General features: G+C 40.2%; 1 protein-coding gene across 1 annotated transcript; it reads right to left on the bottom strand.

Moving 5' to 3' along the window:
* Positions 1–876: 876 nt before the first annotated feature.
* Positions 877–5,127, bottom strand: LOC133528151 (uncharacterized; the record flags this gene model as incomplete). Its single annotated transcript, XM_061865399.1, has 1 exon — positions 877–5,127. A coding segment is annotated over exon 1 (3,855 nt), but the record flags the coding sequence as incomplete, so codon positions are not given.
* Between the last annotated feature and the right edge of the window lie 14,870 nt (positions 5,128–19,997).

Here is a 19,997-nt window from a genome sequence, read left to right on the forward strand (position 1 = left end):
ACACTCAAACAGAAATAGACAGACATAAAAGAGAACATAGTGAGAGTAAAGTGTCACGAAATGGCCTCATCTCAGCATGTTGCTGGCGACTTCCAGCGCTGATCTTCCGATGAGACCATCGAGTGCGAAGTAATCACGGAAGGTAACAGAAAAAAGGAAAGAAACATAAAATAAACATGACGAACATACTTAACACTAAATAAAATTGCACGGACGAAACGAACGTCCAGTCTGTACCGGTCCGGTCGGATCGTATCGTGGCGCGGCATTAAGCGTGCGCAACTAGCGCCAGGTCAGCGGTAGCTACACGAATTAAATCCAGTGACAGATTTGACAAACATAATAATAAGATGAAACTCATAATCTCAATCCGTTTTCGATCATGAAAACCATAAAACAAAGTTGACTAAAATATGTAAACAAAAGAAAAACTAATAGTAGCATAATCAGCTTAAATAAAATAACGATTATAAGGATGGTGTGTGGGGAATGGTGTCGATTCCATTGCGGAAGGAGCAAAAACATTGTGGTAAGTAATAATAGTCTTGACTACAGGCAACTTGTTTCCAATCTGCAGGTTTCCTGGTTAAGCTGGTGATTGAGCAAGTACTGTTTAAGCTTTGTCTTAAAACTATGAATACTTTGCAGGTTTCTCACTGGCGGCGGAACATTGTTCCAACAGCGGGATGCAGAATACTTAAAACTTCCTCGGAAAGCGGCTGAGGCATGACGCGGCGTCAACAGATGAATTCCACAATCACGGCGCTCGCGGAGCTTAATGCAAGATAGCTTCTTGAAAAGATATGCAGGAGTTTTATAGTTCAGTACGCCAAAGAGCAAACAAGCTAAGTGAAGTTTACGGCAAAAGCATTTTAAAGCATTTTCTAGTTCTGTAGTTGTTAATTCCTTTTGTATATTTTCAGGGGTCTTCTTACTGTTAAGGAATCGCAAGCTATAAACAATCGTCTTCAAAAGCTCTGACAATGTATCAAACTCTTCAAATTTAATTCCAGGCTCTTCACTTTCTATATTCACGTTTACTTGTATATTTCTCTTTCTTTCTAATTCTGTTTCTTTTATTTCAGGTCTTCTATATGGAATGTCGTCAGTCTGCAGCCACTTCGGGCCTTTCCACCATTTTCGATCTTGTGCTAGTAGTTGAAGGGTTGTCCCTCTACTCGCGATGTCTGCTGGGTTATCTTCAGAGGCAACATGGTACCACCTTTGATTGCCAATGTTGTCTAATATCTCGACGACTCGATTGCAAACAAATACGTTCCACCTTCCAGGGTCACCTAATAGCCATGATAGCACTACGGAAGAATCTGTCCAGGCATATAAGTGAGTATCGGGTATTCTCATTGCTTCTTTTACTTGTTTGAGTAGTCTAGAGAGGAGTACCGCAGCACACAGTTCCAGTTTTGGAAGAGAGACTGGTTTCACAGGTGCGACGCGTGTTTTGGCAGCAATTATTCCAGTTCGTATTTCTCCTTCTGTCTCAACTCTGAGGTAAGCTACAGCTCCATATGCTTTTGTGGATGAATCACAAAACCCGTGCACGGAAACTGCTTGCAAGTTACTTTGAGTCGTATATAACCATCGCTCTACTTCGATGTCGCGGAGGTAATCAAAACTTTGACGTAAGTTTATCCATTTTTTCTTAAAATCAGCACTGACCTCCTCATCCCAGCTAATACCTTGAAGCCATAACTGTTGCAGTAAACTTTTAGCTGGTAGAATTGCAGGAGCCAACCACCCAAGAGGATCAAATAGTCTTTGTACTTGAGCGAGTATGTTTCGTTTGGTTACAATTTCAGGAATGTCGGGTAGCTCTAATGTATATTGAAAGGTGTCGTTGCCCACATTCCAGGATAGTCCTAATGCTTGAATCGTTCCATCTAATTTGATATCCATCTTAACTCGCGAGCTTCGTTGCGACGCTTCAATTTGCTCCAAGAACTCTCGTTCGTTTGATGTCCATTTTTGTAAGTGAAAACCTCCTCGTTGTAGTATGCTCTTTACTTCCCGTGCTGTGGTTATGGCCTCGTCTACGGTGTCATTCCCTGATATCAAATCATCCATATAGAAGTCCTCCTTAATGACTCGTGCCGCATTAGGTTGGTCCTTGCCTTCATCCATAGCTATCTGATGAAGCGTCTTGACGGCTAAATAAGGGGCCGATGCTGTTCCAAAGGTAACTCGAAGCAGGCGATAATCTTTAACTTCTTCTTTTGGATTATTACGCCATAGAAGTCTTTGATAGTTGGTGTCAGCTTTGGTTACCAGTATTTGACGGTACATTTTCTCCACATCGGCTACATAGCATACCTTTCTCATCCTCCAACGCATGATAATGTTTCGCAAGTCTTCTTGTAGCTGGGGTCCGACTAATAAATCATCGTTTAATGATTTGTTATTGGAACCCTTGGCTGACGCGTCAAATACAATTCTATATTTCGTTGTCTCTTTTTCCTCTCTAATTATAGCATGATGAGATAGATAGACAGCTGGATCTTCTATTTCCTCTTCTGGAACTTCTTCCATATGGTTCATGGCTAGGTACTCCTCAAGCACTCTGGTATATTCAGTTTTCAACGGAGGCATCCTATCGAAACGTGATTCTAACTGCTTAAGTCGTTTCATAGCTATGCTTCTGGTATCACCTTGTGTTGCTTGAGGCTGTTTATTTCTCATAGGTAGCTTCACAATATACCTCCCATCTTCAGTTCTGGAGTGAAGGGTTTCGTATATTTCTTCACAGAGTCTTTCGTCTGCTGTATATGCTCGTTTAAAAGGTGCTTCTAACTCCCACATGTTTTTCACCATATTATCCAGGTCTAACTGATGATGCATTGCTATTACATCATCTTGAGAGTTTGATTCATCAATTTCTCCGAAGATAATCCAACCCAGGCTAGTAAGTTGAGCAATCGGCTTTCCTGGTGGACCTTTGATTAGTTTTTCCTTTAAGATTCGTGAGTACACTTTCACTCCTAGAAGCAAATCTATTCTTCCAGGTTTGTTAAATGTGGGATCTGCTAGAGGGAGATCTTTCAAATGCGCCCAATCACCGGATTCTTCATTTATAGGTACCCTTTTGGATGGCAGCACCTTTGTCACTCGCGTAGGCATGACATACATCTTTACATTGAGGTTGAATTTATTCTCATATCGTGAAAGAACATCTAATCGGACGGTATGATTAACCCTTGTATTTGTGTCGCCAACGCCTGTAATTCTCCCTCTAATATACTCCCTCTTCACTTTAAATAGTTGAGCTGCCCTTTCAGTGATAAACGTCGCTTGTGATCCTTTATCCACCAACGCTCGCAGCAGGATCACCCTTCCAGTCGTATCTCGTACCGGTACTATAGCCGTAGCCAATAGCCCAGCTGATTCATCTGCTGCAAAATTGGCTGCTATATCTTCTAACCTTTCATCGTCGTTTTGGCTCCCGTCGTCGACTTCTTCCATTTTGGCATGTGCAGAAACGTCAGTTGTCTTATTCTCTTCAGCTGCTGGCGTCGCTCCTCGATAGCTACTTTGATGGAGGAGTGAATGGTGTCGACGATGGCAGACCTTGCAGGATACATTTAGTTTACAGAACAGCACTGAGTGCCCTGGTAGAAGACAATTATAGCACAATTTTTGATTCTTAGCAAATTCGCTTCTTTCGCTGGGATCCAATTTTCCAAATTGCTTGCAATGGCATAAGGCATGAGCATCTTGACAGAAAAGACAATTTTTTTCGGATGTAGCACTGGCGTGAAATGATCGTTCTTTAACAGTTTTGGCTTGCGACGACGCTGCAGACGTTAATTCCAATGTATGTATTTTATTCTCCAAAAAGTGAAACAATTCATTTATCGTAGGCAGATCCCCAGTCTCTTGCAGGCTCACGTGCTCTTCCCATTGTTTGTGGCTCTCTGGGTCCAATTTTTGAGTCGCTAAGAATATAAGCAAGGGGTCCCAAGCATCAGTGTTAATCGACAGACCTTTAAAGCTGTGAAGGCACTCTTTCATATTATCAACTAATGTTTTCAATAGGCTAGGAGATTGACTCAACATTTTTTTTAATGAAAACAGCCTTTTGAGAATTGCATTGACCACAAGACGTTTATGACTGTAACGTTTCTTCAATGTATCCCAAGCGGGTCTGTAATTTTTCTCCACGACCTTATAATGCTTCAAGGTTGTGCTGGCTTCTCCGATTAAACAAGACTTTAGGTAGTAAAACCGCTGCACGTCACTCAATGACTGGTTGTTGTGAATTATTGATGTAAAAATATCTTCAAATGCCTGCCATTCTTCATAAAGACCAGAAAATTTCGGTAATTCTAAACGAGGTAATTTCACATCCATTACTGTCTTAATATCTCCAGAAACTGATGAAGTATTCATGGGCGTGCCAGCCGGTGTAGGTGTGTTAAAGTCCAACAGGTCCTGAAGCGTAGTTTTTAGATTCAAGTATTTTTCTTCACATTTATCGTAATAATTCTCAACGAAGTATAACAGAGATTGCCTTTGTTCCGTAGTTGATATTTTTAGTAACTCGGAATGTAATTGCTTGAATGATGACCAATACTCGTCAATATATTGCATGCGCACCTTTACGTAACCAAGGGTTAGCCTCTCCTTGGGGCATTTTTTGTAATTAATTTCCGCTTTCTTGATACTGTTATATATGTCTTCTAATTGCACCGAAACTTCGTCTATTGATGGTGTAGCCATGTCGATTAACAACAAATAACGTTATAAGTCCCAAAACAACAAAGTTATTCACTTTTATAACTCACGACGATAATAATTTCACCGCCGCATAGCTGAGAATATTAATGTTTTTAAGTAAACAACTGCACTTCGCACTCGATCCAGGTATCGCCGCGCTCGCCGACCGGTGATTATCTTATTATTCTTTCGATTCGCATCCGGTTCGATTATGGACCATGTTTCGATAGCTATAAGGTTCGGTATTGGATGCTCAATAAATTTAAAACATTTTGCGTACTGTCACAGCGATGGTTTATTTGCAACTGAACTGGCTTACATAAATAGGCATCGATATATTCGATATTAGTCTTACGGCGACATGCATGTGTGTTTGTGCGTTTATTTGTCTAAAGTGGTCGAAACAAACTTTGTCCCGGAATTTTTTGCCACGGCTCATGGGAGCCTGGGGTTCGCTTAGCAACTAATCTCTAGAATTGGCGTAGGCACTAATTTTTACGAAAGCAGTCGCCATCTGACCTTCCAACCCAGAGGATAAACTAGGCCTTGTTGGGATTAGTCCAGTTTCCTCACGATGTTTTCCTTCACCGAAAAGCGACTGGTAAATATTAAATGTCGTACATAAGTCCCGAAAAACTTATTGGTACGAGCCGGGGTTTGAACTTTGAACCCGCGACGTCCGGCTTGCAAGTCGCACGCTCTTACCGCTAGACCACCAGTGCATGTTCTGTCTATTAGACTGATAAAGCAATTTGGACGTAATTTTGCAAACGTTGTAAAAATTTTGAAAGTCGAAGTTTAGTGTTAAAATATGAAGTTAAAATTTGAATGTAGATTTCGTGTGGAGGTCTTCGTACATACATAGGTAGGTACTCTATGAAAACGTCATGGATGCAAACTTAGCGTAATGCTTTAGGGCGATTATGCGTGTCACCAGACGGCGCGTCGCAGCAGCGCGGGCGCAGGTGTCGCGATAATGCGTCGTCGCGCCCTCGCGCGTCATCATCTCGCTCCCGTGATGCATTTAGTAGTGGTTATGCTAATGCTGTCGCACCCTTTAATAACCGATTATTACTGACGTTTGAGGATATTGTGTAGTTACGTCTCTATTCAATGACTTCCCAGCCAGAAAAGCCAGTTCTACTTGATTATGCTTACTATTACTTGGTTAAGCTTGTTACAGTTCTTGCCTAGTGTAAAAAAAAACCTTTACTTTAAGTTAGCTTAAGTTACTTATAAGAATTGCCATGCTCTTACAGGGCTCATGTTTGAACCTTTTATTTCATAAAAACTTATGTACAACATGAAAGCAAATAAACTTCTTTTTTGTTTTTTTATAGTATGTAGCCCGAGCCCTCTCGCATGAGAGGAGGCCTGTGCCCAGCAGTGGGACGTATATAGGCTGAATTATTATTATTATTTTATTATATAGTATGTCGGTGGCAAACAAGCATACGGTCCGCATAGTGGTAAGCAGTCTCCGTAACCTATGTACGCCTGCAACTCCAGAGGAGTTACATGCGTGTTGCTGACCCTAACACCCCTCCCAACCCCCTCGTTGAGCTCTGGCAACCTTACTTACCGGCAGGAACACAACACTATGAGTAGGGTCTAGTGTTATTTGGCTGAGGTTTTCTGTAAGGTGGAGGTACTTCTCCAGTACTAAACTACTTGAATAGTTGGATTATATCAGAATATTTCTCTGAACGCAGACGTCATGTGCACGCGGAAATGTATACGAAAACAAAAAAGAAACTAATTTTCCGAATGATGTGTAACTTTTTTTAAGCACGTATATTGGAAATTTTCCGATTTCAAAGAATGCTCCTTTAGCACCCAGTTGAAACCTTGCATACAGTTACCTACCTAACCACCGCTTCCAAGCACGAAGTAGGCAGGCAGGTTCAGCCGGGCCCGGCCGCGGTGCCGGCGGCCGCGGCCGCCTGGCATATCCGACGTGAATTTACAGTTTATCAGCGTCGACCTTTTTCCTTCGTTTATTTTGCGCGTCCCCGATCCGCCAGATTACTCACCCGCCGAGTATTTTAATGAAATCCCCCTTCTCTCCCCTCTTCACCCACAACCGTCTCGCGCCTTCCGAGGACCGATTCTTAGCACATTTTTGCGATTTCGCTTAATTAGTGATGTTTCTCACGGGCCCCGGGCCTGTGTGATGTCGGTCACATACCACATACAACTGTCAATAAATTACCTCCTAGTTTTATTTTCTAAGCAAATTTAATGTTTTAAAAAGGGGTTTTCATTATCTCTTTTTTGTTTTCTGTGCGTATTAACTCATTAGAGGCGTTCATAAATTTGCAATAGAACGTTTCGTCTACTCATGTTTATTTTATTCGCGGCTCGCGCAAATACTACCTTTATATTGTTATCAGACTTCGGTATGTCATAGGCTTTCAGCCCAAATTGTTTTTAAGGAAGCGACTACTTTGACATAAGCTGGCATGTCTAAGATTTAATTAAACAAATAAGTTAGCTTAAGTCTTGAAATAGACTAGGCATGAGTGTTGCGGCGCGACGTGTGACGTCACACGAGGGCTGCGCCGGCGCCGCGGTATTTTAATGAGCCGCGAGGACGAGCCCCGCACCCCTCGCCCCGCACCCCGCACAGCCCTCCCACAGGTGAGGTGCCCTCTTGCTGTTACTTTTATTTTAAATAGAACAAATGAAACTATAAATCCCGTCTGGTTCTATTCGGATCTCACATTTCCAAAACAACTAGGTTATTCGTTAATTAAAACCCGACTTCACAAAAAGTTTAACAGGTAGGTTGTAAGCGTGGAGTTCTGGTACCGAATGTGTCTTCATTAGCAGTTCCACCTGCTGATAAATCGCAATATGAGTACCATAAATATGTGTACCATCCCATCATGAGAACTGCATTTTGACATAAATGGGACGAAGTTGCAAGTTTCCTTTTAAATAAAGATAAATATCTATTCCGATTTGAAATTACCATCATAGGGGGGAATAAAGCTCACAGACTCCGTTGGCTAGGCCGTCTTGAGAGAAGTGAAGATCAGAATGTGAAAAGAGCGTACCTGGGCCGCTTAGCAGGAAGACGTACTAGTGGACGCCCCAGGTATCGCCGGAGCGTCATGGTGGACTAAAAATACCTAAAAATTGAATTTGAAAATAAACATTCAGCCAAATTTAATAACTATTCCTTTAAAAATCTGGAGTCGTTAAATTAAAATATCTGAGCGTCTACGTCCCGCGTCCTTGGGCTTGTGCACAAATCACGCGAGGTTCGATGGGGGGGGGTCACGAAAAAATCACGACAGATGACGATGGGGGAGGGGAGGTATAAGGAGACGTGTATTTTTAAAGTATGTAGTAGATATTTTTTCTCGGTTTCGTTAAACATAAATCTTCACTTGGCACTTCAAAATAGCGAGTATAAACAAGATTTGCTCTATGAAATGAAATGAAATGAAATCGTTTATTTCGGACATAATTATCCATAGTTTTGCTTAAATATAATGAATAATTTATAATCTAATAATTTACTTAATATAAATAAAATCTACATTAAAATAATTAATTAAATAACTTAAATTAAATTAAATCAAATCAAATTAAATTAAATTAAATTAAATCAAATTAAATTAAATTAAATCAAATTAAATTAAATTAAATTAAATTAAATTAAATTAAATCAAATTAAATCAAATTAAATTAAATTAAATTAAATTAAATTAAATTAAATTAAATTAAATTAAAATTATTATTTGGTCTCACATGCAAGGACATCCAGTGGGTGATCATAGGACTGTCCATCTTCTCGGCGACCACCTTTAATAGAGTGTTAGGGCTGCCCTGCACGCGCGCCCACAGGGACGCCACGCGCTTGCGCAGCACGGCGTGGAAGCCGTCCGTGCCGCTGTCGGCGAACATGCCCGACGCGCTGCAGCGCCAGGGCAGCCCCAGCAGTCCTCGAAAGGCATTGTTGTATTGGACCCGCAGAGCACTAAACGTCCTATTGGTGTAATCACTCCATAGGCTACACAATACTATTTATCTTAAAATTATTTTCTTTTCACATTATTATTATTATTATTATTAAGGTAGGGCACTCAAGGTCTATTAACACATTACTTATGTTTACATTATTTTTTGTACAAGACTGTTTGTTGCCTAAATAAATTAAAAAAAAAAAAAAAAAAAAAAAAATTAGGTCAAATGAAAAAATGAAATAAAAATACACGTGAGGTCACGTGGGGGAGGGGGGGGGGGGTTAGGTTAGGTTAGGTTAGAATAAAGCTCACAGACTCCGTTGAACGTTCCACGAATAAGTGTAACGTTGGTTGTGTTTCGTGAAAAGAGTTCTGATGACTTCATCAGAACTTCTTATTGTGTTTTTACTTATGTTTAGTTGTCAATAAACTATTCAAAAATTGATGACGATGTCTCTAAATAATAATCCTTGTGTACGTACATATAACTTCCCTTGTAGTCGTTTCAGAGTTGCAAGCGCCCAAAGGCTGCGGTATCCGCTATTCCACCTATGAGCTGTGCGCCTGTTTACGTCCACCGTGATATAAATTAGATTAACAATGAGCTCAGCAATCAGCTCTCCCAATGTGACAGCAGCCGCCGTCACGGGCGTCATCGTTTCGTCACGACACAAGTCGTTCGTCATTTGTCACTCGTCTCGTCGGTCACGGTCACGGCGCGACGGCGCGAACATCGCTCGCCTATTGCAACCAGACCCTCACTCCACTTGCTCTATTTGTACCATAGACACAATTCACTTACTCTTTATACACCTTATTGTTTAAGGTATAAGGTGTACCGTTGGACAGTTGTGTTTGTACCGCGCCGTGCGAACTCGGACCTCCGGAATTCTGCTTTTATTACGTTTCACACGATTTTATTGCCTGCTTAGTACTAAAATAACAAGGCCCCTGATTCAAAACCTGGGAAACTGTTATGGACTTCAATCGGCATCGGTTTTCGGCTTATAAAGACATCAATATTAACTAAGAGTATACGTCCCAGTTATAGGCAGAGGTCAGTCAGCCTTGTCGAGTCGTCGATGAGAATATGGTCATAAAATTCAACCTTTATTCCGTGAGTATTGAGTAAGGCCTCTCTTACAAATAAAATTGTTATAAAATAATTATAACACTGTTATAAAATACGGTATTGTAAGCACTCATAGAAAAGACATCAACGCGTGCGCAGATAATTTTGCAGTTTTACGGCCCGATTCGAAGAATGAGATACGATAACGATAAGTTCTGGTTTAGATAAGTTCTCATTTAGATATCGTTTGTATGTCGTATAATTGACAGATGACGCGATGAGAATCTCTTTGACGTTAGAAATATCGTAGATAGATCTTATTGAGATCACAGCGGAATCGAAATAAACGTAAATTTTGACATGTCGTTGAGTTATCGATCTTTTAAAGATCTTTCTAAGATCTTAAACGTGTCTTAATCATTCTTCGAATCGGGCCTTTAGCAGCTCGTAGATGACATCTGTCACTACAGTCAAAATTATGTTTTCCATTTTTCAAGCTTTTTACGAGCTTTTATTGAACTTGCAATGTACCCATGTGAGTATGTAGTCAACTCTAGTAGTAAGTTAAATTTGACCAACTTCCCGACTTCCTATTTAGCTGAAAATTTACATACATATGAAAGTCGGGTGCCAATGCAATATTATGGTACCATCGAGCTGATCTAATGATGGAGACAGGAGGTACATAGGAGGATAGGAGAGGATGGACATAGGAGAGAGAAAGTACATAAGACTATCCCGTTCCGTCAGTTCCCCGCACCACTCATGCCCATGAATGGCACGGGTGAACTATATTTTATGACTGCCGAAAGTGTCATGGACACAAGTAGCTCTCTAGACACACTACTTGTATTTAGAGTAGTTGCAATTGTCCTGGCTGGCCTTATGTTAAATTATTAATGACATGTTTCACACGCAGCTGCTTTCATTCCACCGAATCGTAACACAATGCCCATGAAATAATTCGATGTCAATTATAATCGGGAGCGAGTGACGGGAGCTTCGTATATATTACACGTATTAAATATTACCGACGAGGCGGAGCGGAAAGCTCTCCTCATACACTACTCTTCCCAACTTTGCTACAACCACTATAAGGCTGAGCTCTGACCGTGTATTATTTACTCGCCCGCGATTTTGTCTGCTCCCAAACACCAAATGTCATCTAAATTGTTCAGCGGCTTAAGCGTGTAAAGGAAACAGACAGACAAACAAAGTACATTTGCATTTGCGATATTAAGCCAACGTTTAAAACAAGCAGATACATCTGCGAGCCATACTACACATTTTTATTTTAAAGGAAAAAATGTCCAGAGGTTTTCGGTTACTATAATATTAGTAGGGATTACTAGGGCTTTGTGAGCTTTAGATCTCGCGACACCCCCTGGGCCACGCCAATTTGAAAAAAAAAAAAAACTATATTATAATTATCGAAACTACACAAACCAAACTCTGCGGACTTGCTCAAAGGTTGACTGGAAGACATCCCTTATAGGGATAAGTTTGCCTTTGTACATTGCCAATATAATTTTTTTATTATTGTATCTTTAATTGTCCCTTATGTACAATAAAGTGTTTACATAGGTACATACATACTGCATGCTCACCAATTTTCACTAGAACCGCTTGAGGAATGCGACCTGCGGAGAACATCCAGACAGACGGACAGACATATGAATGCATTTTTGACCAACCTGAAACGGAGACGTTTGGGTCAGAAATGTTCGGGAGAACTGGCGTCGCTTTGTGTTTAGTTTAGTTATACTTAGTTACAATAACAAAAGTTAACGATTTGGATATACATATTTTATCTAAATCATACAAGATTTAAGAATTGGAAGGTTTTAACATGCGTATAAGAAAAACGTCCGAAAATTAGGCCTTAGAGTCCGTTTACCTTATAATGTCCGTAGAAAATTCGCATAGATTTATCTCACACTGTAAAAAACATTTTTGACCCCGCACACGGTCAGTAGATCTGAGGGTCTGATTAAAGTAGCGATCAGGTGAGAGCAGTTATAAAGCGGTTTATGAAAGTGTTGTTGTGTTGCCCACGTTGGGTCCCGGAATGCGCCGCGATACCGGGAAAACCTTTAAACTTTAATTAAAATGCTTCTCGGCTTTATTATTTAGATAATTGCCTCGCCGTTCTACTAAACAGACACCGGCCCTCACGGCTCTCAGAGAAACTATTTTATTGTAAGTGTTTTTAACGTTGAGATACTCAAATAATAGATACAAAAAAGGTCCTTGTATATAAACTGGTATCCGTACCTAAATTGTGAAATAGGTCATTAAGATACAAGTGCGAAAAATAGGTATTTTGCGACGAGTGGCGATAAATTAAAACATGACCGAAGGGAATGTTTTAAATCGACACGAGTTGCGAATTACCTATTCGCACATGTATCGTACAAAGTTTGCAGTACATATGGCCCTTTAATTTTTCGACATAGTTATGTAATGTATTAATTATCGCACTAATGCGGTAAACTAGCATCATATGTACTGTAAAACAAATTATATAATGCGATAGTGGCTATACGCATATACAACACACACACTTGGTCTTTGATTTTGGATATTTTCTTAAACGATTCCAACAAAGGGATGAAATATCGTAAAAAGTGTGAAGATAACAATTCTAAAATTAAAAAGTGCCGACCTTTTTATGTATAGTCAGCTGGAGAGACAGTTGTCCCTTTCTGCAAAGAAATTGCTATGAAGGGGGGTCAGCTATACAAAAACATGGTGTTGTCTGCGTAGCCTCTCTTTGCATATTATTTTAGAGTTTTAGACTTTGTATACGATTATTTTCAAAACTATCATAGAATCATAGTTTTATAGGAACTTAATTGAAAGCTTATTTTTAAAGACCTATTGAATGATGTCACACACGTTAATTTTGTCATTTTTTGTTGCTTTTAATTACATGTATAGAGTGCCCCCCTAAAAATATATTTTTTTACTTCTTAACTTAATAGCGGCTCACAGATTACGCCTCGGATCCAAATTTAATTAAAATATGTGTTATAATTTTCGGGTTATTAAAATTGCTGCGACATACTGACAGATAGAAGGACAGATAGGCAGACATGACGAAACCATAAGGGTACCATTTCTAGCATTTTGACTATGGAACACTAAAAATACCACATCTGTATGAAAAAGCAGTCGTCCACTTCCTCATCATCAATATAATTGATCTCATTGCGAACCTATCCAATGTAATCCAGTATTGACGTAGCTATTGGTGCATGTGGAAATTGGTTTGAAAGGATTCAACAAGAAGCATATGCTACCTAAATACTGCACACCCGATTTATACTTACACGTTCCTAATTAGATTTGTCAATTGTTTAAATGAAAGAGAAAACGCCGAACCAGCTAGCTCGACTGTAGTTCACGATGACTGTTCAATTCAACATGATGTGACATCGTCTTCCGCAAAGTGTCGCAAACGAAGCGTTCATAGAAGCCGCTGCGAGTACGTGTCGCGTGTCACGCGCGTGACTCACGTGGGTGATCTAATGTAACTGCTTTAAGTACTAGTGGTGAGGATCTACAGTCCGACGAAAGCATGTGTTAAAGATGATTTTCTATTACAGTCTGCTGTTTCTACAGGTGGTTCTTACTTATTAATTATTGAGTACTCAGTTACAGATCCAGAGAGAAAAAAGATCGTTAAATTAGTCTACCAATCTGATACATAATTTTGCGGTAGGATTTTGAGTTGAATTCGTTTCGTCTGTCTATAAATTAGTGCTGGTTTGTTGAACTTGCTGTACTTGAATGTTTTAAGTTTAAATTTGAAGAAATTGTCTCTTTTTTTACGAGACCCGGCCCTTGAAAAACATTCGAGTATTTTAAGTCTCAAGCCGAGTCTTTTTTAAGCTCAGCGTAAAAGGACTCAAGCCTCCGAATAAAAACTCGAAAAAATTAAGAGTTTTCTGAAAAGAAAACGAAGTTTTTACAAAAGACTCGGATTTAACGAGTCGAAGAGAATTCAAGTTTCGACTTAATTATACGTCTGAAAAACTGAGTTAAGTCTTAAAGCAGTGGCCTCAAAGGACTCGAGTCTCAACCAACACTACTACAAACAGTCTCACATTACAAGTAAGTAAGATTATTATAATAACAATGTAAGCAGTTAAATGTAATGTACGGATTATGTGTTGGTGTAAAAGCCTGCCCACGATGGATCGGTGGTAGCTGCACGCGATGCGTGAGATTACTCCATGATCCGTGAAATCGTTCCCCCCCCCCCCCCCCCATTCCTGCCCCCTCGGACCTCTCCTTGCGCCTGCGCATTGTGCCCCCCAGAAGCCTTTGAATCGTAATCTAATCGCACATAAATATTAAATATACACGTGTCAATAATCATTAAACACGCAGTGCATTCAGATTAAAATTATAATATGTAGAATAGGAAACAAATATTAATCGGAAAAAGAATTGTTTACAAATGATCACATGTTTGTTATTAGGGTAGTAACGTGTAGTAACTAGCTTCTCTTTCTGAAATGATAATAGTTCTTTTGTTTTGTTTTGTTTTAAAGTTGTTGTTTAACCCGAGCAAGCGAATGATTCTAAAATTGAAGCAAGTAAAGTAAAGCAAGCAAGTTACGAGGAGGCACGAAATCCAAAAAACTTGGTGTGCTCAATAAAGCGAGGCGATACTTTACTTCGGGGCAAAGACTGTCATTCCAGATCTAAAGCAGAGCTCAACTTACAGAAAACCGCATCCAAATAACACTAAACCCTACGCATAGTGTTGTGTTCCTGCCGATGAGTAAGGTTGCCAGAGCTCAACGAGGGTGCGGAGTGTTAGGGTCGGTAACGCGCATGTAACTCCTCTGGAGTTGCAGGCGTATATAGGCTACGGAGACTGCTTACCATCAGGTAGGCCGTATGCTTGTTTGCCACCGACGTAGTATTAAAAAAAAAAACTTCTGCTATTTAAATCGCAAGTCAGACCCCATATGGAGAACTGTTGTCACATTTGGAGAGGAGCACCTGGATGCCAGCTTGGTCCCTTTGGCTCACAACCAGTTCAAAGGTGCGCTGTACAAATCGTCAACAATCCTAAACTCACAAGCGGTATGAGAGACTTTGCCTCCTCGTGTGTGTACTACCGCTTGTACAATGGGGCTCTGAATAATTGTTTGACATGATGCCAACGGCCACGTTCTATCACCGCACCGCTCGTCGTCGGCAAGGTGTTCATCCTCACACCCTAGAACCTAAATGGTTGCGTAAGTAATACTGTGCGGTTTAAGAGGAATTCCCTCCCGCGGACGCTCCGGGTGTGGAATGAGCTCCCTTTCGAGGTTTTCCCGGGGGTCTACAATTGGGGTAAAGGAGTGTGCAGGTTTTTAAAGGGTCAGCAACGCGCATGTAACACCTCTGGAGTTGCAGGCGTTCATAGGCTGCGGTTGTATGCTTGATTGCCATCGTCGTGGGAAAAAAAAAACAATTTTGCGTAAACTATGTTTCCGAGTGAATAAACATTTTTCACCACATCACCAATACGACGAAAGTAAAATATTACAAATCAAATCTAACGGAACGTTATTAAATATTTATCATTAAAAATCATTACTTAAATTACAAGTCAATTCTACTAGCCAACAGAGGTAATAACTCAAAATTTACATCAGTACATTACTTTGCCACTCATGTAAATAAAATGCAACTTTCTCATCCGTTTTTAAATAATAAATAGATCCTTTATGAGTTGACAACTGAATTATTACTTTGAAGTAAGTAAAAGTGACTCGCCTCATACCCATAATCCACCCAATGTATAACGCGAGCGCTTTTCTTATCTTAGCGCAAAAATAAGTATGTCTATAATTATTTGCGAGTACCTGCCTACTTACATCATTTAATATAGGCAGTATATCTAACGGCAATTATTAGCCTGTTATAAATAAGTCACAGTCTAAAACCCGTAGAGCAAATGAGTATGAGTATGAATAACAACATTGTAGCACCGCGGCGCGGGCGCAAGGCGCGCGTCGGCGACAGTCGCTGCAGTGCTAATTGTAGTCGATTCCGCCGTCTGCCTTCGCTGGCGGTAATGGAGACGACACCGGCCGGCGACAAACTAAGAAGTAGCAACAACGGTGTTATGTCTTCAATTTGTTTCGGTACAACAATTTACCGTTATTCGCAGGTACAAATAAGCGGTTTGATTATTTACGTTTCTTTGGACCGTAACTGACGCGAGCTGAAATCATGGCAAGTAAAATATTGCTTATACGATATACTGACTTAAATACCAGGTTTTTTAAGCGAAACTTTTCCATAAAATGATTTTGCTAACTACTAATTTATTTCAACATTCGAGGACGCATTCTTATCATACACAGGGTAGTGTATGTGAAGTGTTTGTCAGTTATAACACTTGTAACTATAGTTTGTATTTAGTTTGTTTGACCTCTGACCCGGCGAGTAGCGAGTGTGGCGACGGCAGCAGCAGCGAATAGGCTTAATTAATGGACTTGTTAGCCGATTCCATGTTCCCATATTTATTCCGGCCAATTACCATAAGCTCAAGCCACTAAATCTCCGACCAATATTTATATTATCACGAACATCGCGCACGGAACGAATTTTATTAATGAATTATTTCTTTAAATATTTGTTAACTCCGGTGTTGAATAAAGTACCTATATCGTGTAGCTTGTCATGCTAATTATAATTTCTAATAGTAAGAACGTTATTTATCGCTGCAGCCGTTCGGATACAGAGGAAATTATGCTCAGATCAAATAAGTATTGAGCCTCTACTCCTATAATGCTAAATTTATATCCTTATGTATTGAATTACTAATAAAAACCCTGTCACTCCCAAAACGTTAAAAAATGTGTATAAGCAGACACAATTTCATCAACGCATTACGTACATTAATTTAGCACCAGCAGAGTAGAAGCCGGGTCAGCAGCGAGCGATGATCGTTGACACGTTGCTAATTGATCGCGCGCACTGCTATCACTCACCTAGCGCGTACCATGCCAGTTAATCATTGACCCTTGAACACAAACAGTCATTACTAATTTGGGTGTCAAACGGTAATACTCCTTATTCGGGAACAGTTTGGGAATAAGACAGAGCATTGCGCTGGCGCTGAATTAACTGCGATTAATTCGCGGTAGGCGAGGCGAGAGGAGGGGGCCGTGGGAACCGCGCGTGTCACCCTACACCACAGTAATTGCTCATTTAGACGATGACTCGCCGAGACACGTACTCGCTCGTTTCGCATCCACTTGAGCAAAGTGTGTCAGAATAGTCCTGCGCCGGCGCAGTTCCCAGCCGCGCAGGAAGCCATTAAGCACTGATTGGCTCGCAGTCGGTGATACACTAAACATGTCATTTCACGGCGCACACACACACGTAAGCCTCACGCTGAACATGTCATTTCGCACACATGCGTACCGCTTCGCCGGGGGCTTCTATAACTGATGGCGGAAATTGGATTTGTAATTTAAATGACTTGATTTGATTCAGATCCATGTTTTGTAAGTAGTAGCCAGCGATTGATGACGGGAAAGGAGCTACTAGACAAGCGGCGGGTGGTGTACTTGCCTGAGCGAAGCAGCTGCTGATGTAGTCTCAACTCAACTCATGCTTGTGTGCCGTTCGTTAGTATTAGTACCTAATAGGTAATACAATATTACTATTAATATGTTCTCATAAGACGAACATTTCAGTTTCAACGGTTTGAACTCAGTCTAGATTCGGAAGGCAATTAAACAAATTTTGTTTAAAAATGCACCTAAAACCTCTAGACTCTAATGTAACAAGTTGGTGCATACCGTAGGGGATAATTAGCCGTTTAGCTCTATCCACCTATTTTGCATTGACACTAGCTCTGGCTAAGTTTCACCTGCGTCTCACTAACAAGGAAGGGTACAAATGAATCAAATCGGAGTCGGACAGTTGGGTACCCTTCCTTGTAATACAAACACTTGTAAGGTTAAGTCTCTGGAATAGCCGTAGTTGGAGCTCAATACAAACACCGTCGTTATTTAACAAATGCGCTACTATATTATATGAATATTTAACATAAAGTTGCCTCTTTTCATCGATGGTTATCTAAAAATCCTCACAATCCAACGCTCCCGAATTATTATTCTCTTTTTTTTTAACTTCCCTTTTTTTTTCTTTGACGTTCGAATGGCCGTTCCGATACTCGCAGAACCGATGCAAATCAATGACTTAGTGAAATTGAAACTTATTAACATATTTGTTTTGCATTCTATTATTAATTATTTATTGTAAATCTTTAAAAAAAAGGACGGTTTAAAATGATTTGCTTACACACTGTTATGACTAACACACATTTTAACGTGACAGCGGGGTCGCCTCAAATCAGCTAAATCGCTGTGATAAGTACGTTTTGTATTTCATGTGACGACTCTCTTTGACATGTTGTATTTATGACATGAAATTTCAAAAATAAATATATACACATTTTTTGTATGGTTAGTCATGTCATGTAAAACTTATCGTAATGTTGGCTATTATTTAAGGATTTTGAAGGCATCGTAGCGAGTTTGTGATATGTCTGTAAATAAAAATGCAAAAATACGTTGTTGTCATGTTGACAAACCTGTCAAAACATGGCAGTTATAGGATGGTTATTTAGCAGCTGCGTTACCGACTTACCGCAGTTATCCGAAGCCGTTGAAAAAACTGACTTTATTGGTGACCCTTATGTTCAATGATCAACATCGATATTTTAAAAATAAATAGCATTGAAAAAATGCTTCGTGTATGCTTCAGTAGAATTTTTTAACACAAATGAAATGATACCTCTCACAGTCAGGACTCCTAAACTAAACTTAAGCGCAAGGATTGGATGCCCGGACAGGAAACACTAATGGTAAGTACTTTCATTTCAGTGGAAATGAATCCGAAGTGAATAACACGGCTGAAGTCGCGACGACATGCCGACCGATTAGCGTCGCTGGGAAACGGCTGCACAACAGAACTACCCGCAATTTTCGAGCCATACTAATTATTGAATAAATTGTGCGACTGGGCTGTGCGGGAGACGGGTGACCCGCCGCGATCTCTGTAACGTGTATCTTGAGGACATCTGATCCGCATGGTAACAGCAACGGAACCATATCGTGAACATTCGCAAAAACAATTGTTGAGCACACAATTTAAAATATAGAACATTCGCAAAAACGATTGTTGAGCACACAATTTAAAATATAGTACTGTATGGTTTTCGGCATTTACTTCGGTTTTACAAGTGGTCAGTTATTTTTGCGATTCAGGAACCCTGAAAAGCGATAGGAGCTAGTAAGTATCTACTCCTCGTGCACTTACCGCTACCAATCGCAAATAACGAGGTATTTTCGCAGATCGGTTCCGGGTGGCCGCAGCATTCCGCCACAGGAGAGAGCGTGCGCAGGAATCCCGGCGGAATATGAACACACTTTCCTACCATAACCAACATCGTCGCTGATTAAAGGTAACTATTTATGTACTTATTAGAAAATTAATATTAATAACTGGCGCAAAAACTTAGTTAATAGCTCGATATTACGTTGATTTGACATGAAAGCTTCTAGTAACGACGATTGCAAGCATTGCAACATTTTTAATTAGATAGGCACGGCCAAAGCTTGATGTAGTTTCATATTTAATGTAAAATTCCACCGTCATAACGGGCGGATTATGGCGGTATACCGCGTACTCATTAGGCCTAACATAAATACGCATTAGTCATGTGTGTAATCAGAATATAAATCGTGATTATTACATGTGTAGTAATGTGTTGGTTATTTGTCGCTTCATCGCGTCGCGTCGCGTGTGGTTAACGAAGCGCGTCCACACGCGAGCGGCTGTCACCAACTCACCAGATCTGATTATTTACTTATCGGTGATTAATGTGCTATAGCATTACGAAATGTTCTAATTGATGACGCCACGCAACGCCACTAATAAGATACGAGATTCTGTAATAAGATAGAAATATGAAGATTTTTATGTGCTCGTATCTTAATTGCGACGCGCGCGCGATGTGAATGTATTGACAATCGGCCCGATTCGAACAATGATTAAGACACGTTTAAGATCTTTAAAAGATCGATAACTAAACGACATGTCAAAATTGACGTTTATTTCGATTCTGCTGAGATCCCAGTAAGATCTATCTACGATATTTCTAACGTCAAAGTGACATTGGTTGCCCGAATCGACCC

The sequence above is a fragment of the Cydia pomonella genome, chromosome 19, assembly GCF_033807575.1.
Source record: "Cydia pomonella isolate Wapato2018A chromosome 19, ilCydPomo1, whole genome shotgun sequence".
In the NCBI taxonomy this organism is placed as follows: Eukaryota; Metazoa; Arthropoda; class Insecta; order Lepidoptera; family Tortricidae; genus Cydia; species Cydia pomonella.